Source organism: Peromyscus maniculatus, chromosome 17 (assembly GCF_049852395.1).
Source record: "Peromyscus maniculatus bairdii isolate BWxNUB_F1_BW_parent chromosome 17, HU_Pman_BW_mat_3.1, whole genome shotgun sequence".
Lineage (NCBI taxonomy): Eukaryota > Metazoa > Chordata > Mammalia > Rodentia > Cricetidae > Peromyscus > Peromyscus maniculatus.
The window spans coordinates 58,446,704-58,455,303 of record NC_134868.1 but is presented as its reverse complement, the minus strand read 5'-3'; the positions used below and the strand labels follow the sequence as shown (position 1 = coordinate 58,455,303).

Below are 8,600 nucleotides of genomic sequence, written 5' to 3'. Positions count from 1 at the left end.
GAAGCTGATTGAGGTTTTCAGAGCAGGTCAGCTGTGAAATTTGAATTATATGTGTGAGCACTGCTCACAGGGTGAGCCTCTACTCGAAGCTCCCAGAGATTCTCCGAATGCTTCCACCCAGAGAGCCAGGAGGCATGCACGCACACGCAGTGCAGCTCCGGATTGTGTGTGCTGGTCGCCGCGCTGACGGCTGGAACTGGAGCCTGGCAGCCCAGACGCGAGGACTTTATTTACCCCTTTCCCACAGGCGCGGTGGCAGCGGCTCTCCAAACTCAGACGCCGCCGGCCGCCGTTCGGGTCTTTGCTTTCATGCCGAGAGCGGCTGGGGAGAGACGGGCTCTGAGGGCTGCGGATAAAGACGCAGGGATCGCCCAAAGTTCTTCATTTGCGAGTGATTCTCTTCCTTTGTCCCCACCCCCGACTTTGCCCCTTGATCTCGATTTTGTTTCTTTTCCCCCCTTTGAACAAATCAGTAACAACGAACAAACCACACAGCTTTGTAATTGGGCTCCTTTCGCTGTTTGCGAAGAACTCCCCCAAGTTACTCCCAGGAGATCGGCTGAGAGGGCTTGGGGACGACCCAGGAGAAAAGACGCCCCCCCTATAGAGTCCCGGGTCAGAGGCGCACGCTGAAACTCAGACACTGAACTGGCCAACCCTCCAGGGACGCTACGATAGCCTTAGCTGGGCGATGGGTGCCTCGGCCACACAGGTGACAGCCCGAGGTGGCTCGGGGAGGACAGAGAGGGTGGTGGCCGCCAGCAGACGGCGATCGCGGCCCGCGCCGCCGCCGCAGGGTCCACACTGACGTGCCTAGGGGCTTCGGCCCCAGCGCACTGCCCTCCAGCTCCTGCTGCAGGTCCCGGGATGGAGTCACAACCTCCGTGCCCGCCCCTCCCGGATCCGCTCTCCTCCCACTTGGCCCGTAATCTGCGCCTCCTGTTGGCCGAGGTGACCTCGGAGGCCTTTTCCAACTTGCAGCTTTCTTTCTCTCCTGAGTTTTGTTTGCGGCCGCCTCCTCCTGCTCAACGTTGCTCTTTCCTCCCTCCACAGTCCTGCCTAGAAACTGCTGGTTCGCTAGATCTTGAACCGTTCTCTCAGCCCACCGAGGGTACAGCAGAGCCCGGGAGTCTTTGCCCCAGGGAGTTGCCAGGAGACACCTCCACGTGTCCTCTGTGCTCCAGGGGCTTCACCAGCCTTTAGACAGTCTTGTTCTGAACATGGCCAGGAGACTGTCACCAGGGCAGATAGCCTGCACCTCCCATGGGATCATTTCTAGTCTTGCTCGGTCCCCAAGAACCTCAGCCTACCCACCTTGTTCGAAGCTTGAGGCTAATTCTGAGCATAGAAACCCACAAATAGATGTCTCAGGGCCGGCCCTCAAAAAAAGGAACAAGGGGTTCTGTCCACAGGGGCCCTCTTTACACCAAAGATTTCTCATGAGCACAAAGGTGTGTGTAAGGGAATGAAAGAAAGTACTGGTTACTCTCTATCAGGGGCTCAAGTTTATGGTGTTTAAAGTCCAGGACTCGGTTTATTTGAAAGTCAAGGCTTTTGTGCAAAAGCTTAAACATGTCATTTCCATATATACACACCTTCCTAATTTACCTATGCTCATTTACATATACAGGCACACATTCATACACTACATGCACACATAATTTCCTCTAGCAATGGGTCGACCTGAATTTTCGGAGGGTTATAACCACAGGTTGAATAAAAACTTAGCCACTTTTCTAAGTCGGTCTTTTGGCCGAGTTGCTGAAAGAACAAAATTGGTCAGTCAACAGTGGAAACTAATCCTTGCCTTGGATTCCGGACTTTCTCTAGCGTTACTTGGGCATGGTACAGTTAGACTCTAAATCCCCAAGAATATAGTTTTTAGGATGGCATCCGGCTGGGAGGCTGGGAGGGAGCCCCATCAAGCTGGCCAGGGAGGATGAGAAGCAGACGGAAGTATTTATCAAACTGGTTTTAGGCTGTTCGTGTGTGTGTGTGTGTGTGTGTGTGTGTGTGTGTATGTGTGTGTGTGTGTGTGTAGAGCCATTTGGGAGAGTGAGAATAGAAGAAGCGGGAAGCAGAGGCTTCCAGAAGTTATCACTGACAGGAGTTGCTTCTCACTGCTCGTGCCAGGCTGAGGCACAGGGAGGCTGGCACACCATGCCCACCACTGCTTCATTGGCACAGGCGGCGGTTGCCAATCTTCTGTCACTTGGCAACAAGTTACACCTGCACCTCTGATTTCCTGCTTCTGCAGGTGGGCACCCACAGGGTTTGCACTGGCTTGAGCTGGGAACAGTTTATTACTACTCCGGGCTTCTGAAGAGGGGTGCCCTGAGTGACAAGCACCAACGTGGCTGCATGCAATGTGACGCCATTTACCTCCTATTTAGATGTTCTGGAAAACAAGGGTAACATCCTATTTGGAAACAATGTTCAGGGCTTGGTAGAAAAAAAATGAGACCATTTCAAAGTCATCTATCCAAGTTCCCCAAAGCATAAAGCATTCCTGCAAAGCTCACTGGAGTGCAGGGTGTTTATAAAATAAATTGCCCCATTGATATGGAAAATAATGTGCCAAGCTTGATCCATACAAAGCGTTTTCAGGGGGTCTTTGGCTATTTAGTTTAAAAATCTAAATTGAAAAGCACAGGAAAGAAATCTTTCAATTGCTAAGTGGATAATATAGTTTATAATTTGTAAACCGTTTCTTTTATTTCAGTCTTGCTGACTTCCCCTAACACAGTGGATCTCTCTGCACACCCATTGCCTCCTAAATTATTAAAGGAAAATGGTTCTACCAAATTCTTAAACAATATTCCTGTTCGTTTTGTTCATTTACAATGTAACTGATATTTGTAAGTGGTTCATGAAACAAATCAAAAGATTTAATAAACTTGGATGCTGAAATGAAAGTAGCTGAAAACTAAGTCTATAACCTAGATGTTTATTTAAAAATATGAAATGTTTCTTTTCTAGCACAATTCTATATTATTCGATGAGTTTACTAGTAAGTACTGGATGGCCTGGAATGAAAGGTCAACCGCAGAGGGATGGATTTGCTGCTGCACTGCGCTATAACAACCTGGGATAAAGATAAAATGAAATAAAATAAATATGTAATAATCATAGCAAGGGGGCAATGGGGTCGGGAATTCACAGCCTCAGATATTTTTGTTAACAGGGGGAAAAAAAGGAACTGTCACATGGTCAGCACCCAACATTCTGGAACACCCTTATTCTTGTTATTATCCGTTATCTCTGCGTCAGAGGAGCCTTTGCATTACACACCGGGCAGTCTGCAGGCATTCAGCAAGGCCTGCCTTGCCCACCAGCAATCTCCCGAGGCACCTTCGTCTCAGGAGTAGAAACCTCTATTTCCACCCTACCCGGCCCCAGGACGTCGGAGGAACTTCTGCGCTCTAAGGGTCTTTCTGGAAGAAACTGTTAAATCAAGCCCCCATCTTTCTCTTGGGAATGGCAGTCTGAACCCATGTAGTCTGAGATTGGGTTGGAAATCTCCTGTACACCCCGGAAGCATACTTGTTCTGGGATTCAAGAATGACAGCCCTGTGTTACGGTATGCCTTGATCATCCCCAGGACCGGCCTGGCTCTTTCACAACGTAGGAAGTAACAAAACAATACAAAAAGGCAGCAGCGCTGTCACCGGATCAGAGGTACCACCTTTCAACTGGATTCCAGCATCCCCTCCCAAAACCCGAGTTCACACGGTTTTCGAAGTCCTTTGGCAAACAGCTTCTTGGAGAATCATTCCAGGAAAGAATGGGGTAGGTAGGTATTCTTTTGCCGTTTCAACAAACTTTTTTTGACTGGTGGAGTAACTAGATTCCAAATAGATCTTGTTTTTGACCTTCGCAGAAATTCAAGAGGAGAAAGTAAATTGGGAAGAGTACCTGACTATAACATCCCATCCATTAAAAGACACACCCCTATCTCCCCCCCCCCCGCCCCGCAAAGAAAGTTCAGGGTAGATAAGGGAGCTATGAGCCCTGCACCACACAAAAGCGGCCGCACCTCCATCCACGGAGACCCGAATTATTATAGATTTCGGATCTGGAAAGGCCTTTGCTAGAGTAGGCTCTGGAGAATGCACTGAGCGCCGGGGGTGGGAGAGACTGCTTGGCCTGAAAACCGGCAGTGGTGCATTCGGCTTAAGCTCCCCCTGGGAAGATCTCCCCCGCACCGCTGTTATTCTGCACTCTGGCTGAGTGCAAAGTGCGGCCTCTATCTCCAACTTTCCCCTTCCCTGCGGGCGCAGAGTTGGCTGGCTGGGGACAGGGGAGGAGCTGGGTCTCCAATGAGCGCATTTAAACACGACCCAGGGCTGTATTCCCCCCGCCTCCCCCGACAGCGATTCTTTCTTCCTCTTGGTTTTCAACCCAATCGTTAATCATTCGGAGCGCGCGGGCGGGGAGAGGAGAAGGGGGCGAGCTCCGGGTTCGCCGCCATCGCCGCCGCGCGCGCGCGCTCAGGAAGCAGTGTGGCTGTGACCCCGCCTCCCCCCGCGCCCCCTTTTCCCCCTCCTTCCTGCCCTTGCTCCCCCCCCTTCTCCTCCTCCACCTCCTTGCACCGCCGCCCGCGCCCAGTGTATCTACTCCCTCCACACGTCACTCGCCAGCGCGCCATGCAAATCACCGCCGCCGGCGGCTCCCATTGGCCGCGGCGCGCTCATTTAATGGCAGCCCGGGCCCGGCGTATGGCTGCTGGGCCCCCCGCGCCACCGGCCCCGCGTGCGCCTCCGCTCCGAGCGCACGGCCCCAGGCAGGCAGCGGACAGCTTGTCCTAGGCGCAGCGGCCCGGCTCTCTGGCTCTCTGCACGCGTTGGCACTCCCACCGCTGTCCCTAACCCCCTCCCTAGCTGCACCGCGATCGCCCCCTCCGAACCCCCCTCCGAGTCCCCCTCAGCGCCTGGCTCCCCCCAGGCACCTGGGACCAGCACATGCCCAGCGCACGCGGCGCGCCGCCCTGCTAGAAGTTGCGGCCCCGGAGTTGGAAGCCGCCAAGGAAGCCAGCGCAGGAAAGAGACTTCGAGCCGCCAAGAGGAGGCAGCGAACCCCGTGTCGGGCCCAGTGGCACCGCTTCAGACCCAGAAAGTGGAGCCTCAACTTGGCCACGACTGCACCTGTTTGCACAGCTCAGCCGAGAGCGCCCGGACTGCGGCAGCGGCGGCGGCGGCGATCGTCCTGACCAACGGCCCCTTTGGCAAGTGGTTTGTGCACCCGGAGAAACTTTCCACCTGCGAGCTGGACCCGCGCTAAGTGCGTGTGCTTTTGCCTCTTTTTTGTTGTTGCCTCCACCCAACCCCCTTCTCTCTGCTAGGCACCCCCCCCCCCAGTCTCTCTGGGCTGATCCTCTCTCCACCCACCCACCCCCACCCGGCCGTCTATGCTCCAGGCCCTCTCTTTGCGGTGCCGGTGAACCCGCTAGCCGCCCAGATGTACAGCATGATGATGGAAACCGACCTGCACTCGCCCGGCGGCGCCCAGGCGCCCACGAACCTCTCGGGCCCGGCCGGGGCGGGCGGGGGTGGTGGTGGGGGCGGGGGCGGCGGCGGCGGCGGGGGCACCAAGGCCAACCAGGATCGGGTCAAGCGGCCCATGAACGCCTTCATGGTGTGGTCCCGCGGACAGAGGCGCAAGATGGCCCAGGAGAACCCCAAGATGCACAACTCGGAGATCAGCAAGCGCCTGGGGGCCGAGTGGAAGGTCATGTCCGAGGCCGAGAAGCGGCCGTTCATCGACGAGGCCAAGCGACTGCGCGCGCTGCACATGAAGGAGCACCCGGATTACAAGTACCGGCCGCGCCGTAAGACCAAGACGTTGCTCAAGAAGGACAAGTACTCGCTGGCCGGCGGGCTGCTGGCGGCCGGCGCAGGTGGCGGCGGCGCGGCCGTGGCCATGGGCGTGGGCGTGGGCGTCGGGGCGGCGGCCGTGGGCCAGCGCCTGGAGAGCCCGGGAGGCGCGGCGGGAGGCGGCTACGCGCATGTCAACGGCTGGGCAAACGGCGCCTACCCCGGCTCGGTAGCCGCGGCGGCTGCGGCCGCGGCCATGATGCAGGAGGCACAGCTAGCCTACGGGCAGCACCCGGGCGCGGGCGGCGCGCACCCGCACGCGCACCCGGCGCACCCGCACCCGCACCATCCGCACGCGCATCCTCACAACCCGCAGCCCATGCACCGCTACGACATGGGCGCCCTGCAGTACAGCCCCATCTCCAACTCTCAGGGCTACATGAGCGCGTCGCCTTCGGGCTACGGCGGCATCCCTTACGGCGCCGCAGCAGCCGCCGCCGCCGCGGCGGGCGGCGCGCACCAGAACTCGGCTGTGGCGGCCGCGGCGGCTGCGGCGGCCGCATCGTCGGGTGCCCTAGGCGCCCTCGGCTCGCTGGTCAAGTCAGAGCCCAGCGGCAGTCCGCCGGCCCCCGCGCACTCGCGGGCGCCTTGCCCCGGGGACCTGCGCGAGATGATCAGCATGTACCTGCCCGCCGGCGAGGGTGGCGACCCGGCGGCGGCAGCGGCTGCCGCGGCCCAGAGCCGGCTGCACTCGCTGCCACAGCACTACCAGGGCGCGGGCGCGGGCGTCAACGGCACGGTGCCCCTGACGCATATCTAGCGCCGCGGGGACGCCGGGGACAGTGCGGCTCCAGGCCGCCGACCCGGCGACGAAGAGCGTGAGGCCTGCGCCGGAGCCTCCAGAGCTCGACTTTGTACAGACGTCTCCGCGTTTTTGTCAAAAGACCGCTCTGGAGATCGGAGCACTAGGTGACACCTGCCCCCTCTCACCTTTTCCCGGGACTCCGAGGCGCTGACACCAGACTGGCGTCATAGACAGAACTTTGGTGTTTTCACGAGACCTTTTGTACAGTATTTATCGTCCGCAGAGGAGGCACACAGCGTTTTCTCGGCTCGGGAGGACAAAGGACAAAACCCAGCGAGGCAATGCCAACTTTTGTATGACTGCCGGCTCTGTAACTTTCCCCGGGCTTTACCTCCCGCCGGCTCTTCTGCCTGAGGCCAAGTGACGGACCTCGAGCTGTTCTCACTTGTTACAAATGTAGTAAGGCAGATCCAAACATTTACAAGTTTTTTGTAGCTGTTACCGCTCTTTTGGGTTGGTTGGTTCATTTATACCGCGGTCCCCTCTCAGACGGTGGAGATATATTCTGGGTTTTGTAAAACTCTGTATCCGAGCATTTCCATTTTTTTGTTTTGTTTTGTATTATTTCTTGTAAATGCGTTGTGACATTTTTATTTTAGGCGTTGCGGTACGGGGGGGAGAGGAGTCAGATTATGTACATAGCCTGCAAGTCTTTCATCTAAAAAAAAAAAGAAGAGAAAAACAAGAGATTTCCCCACCACCACCAAAATGCATCAAAATTTGAATCAATACGTTTAAGAGAGAGAAGCCCGTTTCCCTATGAAATTGAAACGTGCTAATTTTATATGCATGATTTATGAGTTCAAAATACAATTAGCAATCTGTTGGAGGAAAAATACCAGTAGGGCCCAAGGGTAAGAGAGCCCCGCTGAACGGAGGGCAGCGCTTCAGTGGCTTTATTCAGTGGGAAAAGAGAAAGCTAAACTCCGTGGATTATTCTGTAGAGCTGACGTTAACACAAAAGGGAGAAACTACAGAACACTTCCTAATGGTTTCACATTTTAACCGCCGCGGCCCTGGCACAGTTTTTGCATTTTATTTTTGCTGTGGCTCTGCCCTTCACCTGCTGTAGTAGTTTCTGAGGCAGCTTGGTCCTGGTTGGGAGGAGAAAGGACAGTACTCAGTGGTGGGACTGGTGGGAAGAGGCCAGGGATGGGGGACCACGACCACCACCAAGACAGCGTGCCTTTGATAGCTCTGTAATTGGGATTGTAAGTGAAATTACCTTCCTGTGGTTCGAGGAAGCAATCCTGACCCAGAACGCACCACCAGAGTGTCCCTCACCCAAATCCTACCCAAACACCTCCCCCTTCCTCTCTGGGAAAATGCAACATGATTTCGCTGATTTCCTTACACACACACACACACACACACACACACACACACACACACTCACACAGAGAGAGAAAGAACCGACCACCCCCTCTCCTGTGTGAAACGGGATGCAGGTTGCTAGGGAATGTAAACACAGAATACGGTGTTTATTATTCCTGACCAGATCTTGAGGTTGTTTGATGCTTTAAATATTTTTAATTATATTTTTTCTAGGTGTTTATTGGTACATTGCAGGGTTTTTTTTTCTGGAATTTAAAGTTTTCTGTAAAACTTCGTCTTCAAGTAATCTGACAGCATTAAATATTGCATTTAAAAGCTATACTGCAGTAAATATGTTTTGAAATTAATCATGACATTAGAATGAAATTCTATTTTTGAAGGAAATTTCCCTTAAGTCCAGATGAGAAATAATACTAATTTCAACATTCTTTCCCCTCATTTCCCCCCACTTCCTTTTCCTTTTTCCTTTTTTCTTTCTTTTTCTTTTTCTTTCTTTCTTTCTTTTTTTTTTTGAATGAATATGAAGTAGCCATTCGAGAGTGGACTTACTCTATCAGTTCAGCAAGACCTTAGCTCAGCCTACATTG

At 54.4% G+C, this 8,600-nt stretch overlaps 1 protein-coding gene across 1 annotated transcript; it reads left to right on the top strand.

The window, feature by feature from the left end:
- Positions 1–5,400: 5,400 nt before the first annotated feature.
- Sox1 (SRY-box transcription factor 1) lies at positions 5,401–8,360 on the top strand. Its single transcript, XM_076553729.1, has one exon. The coding sequence runs from the start codon at positions 5,458–5,460 to the stop codon at positions 6,631–6,633; it is 1,176 nt and encodes a 391-aa protein (XP_076409844.1). The 5' UTR covers positions 5,401–5,457; the 3' UTR covers positions 6,634–8,360.
- The last annotated feature ends 240 nt before the right edge of the window (positions 8,361–8,600 follow it).

Coding starts and splice junctions, on each gene's coding strand:
- Sox1 (XM_076553729.1), top strand. CDS start 5,458: ATGTACAGCATGATGATGGAAACCGACCTGCACTCGCCCGGCGGCGCC.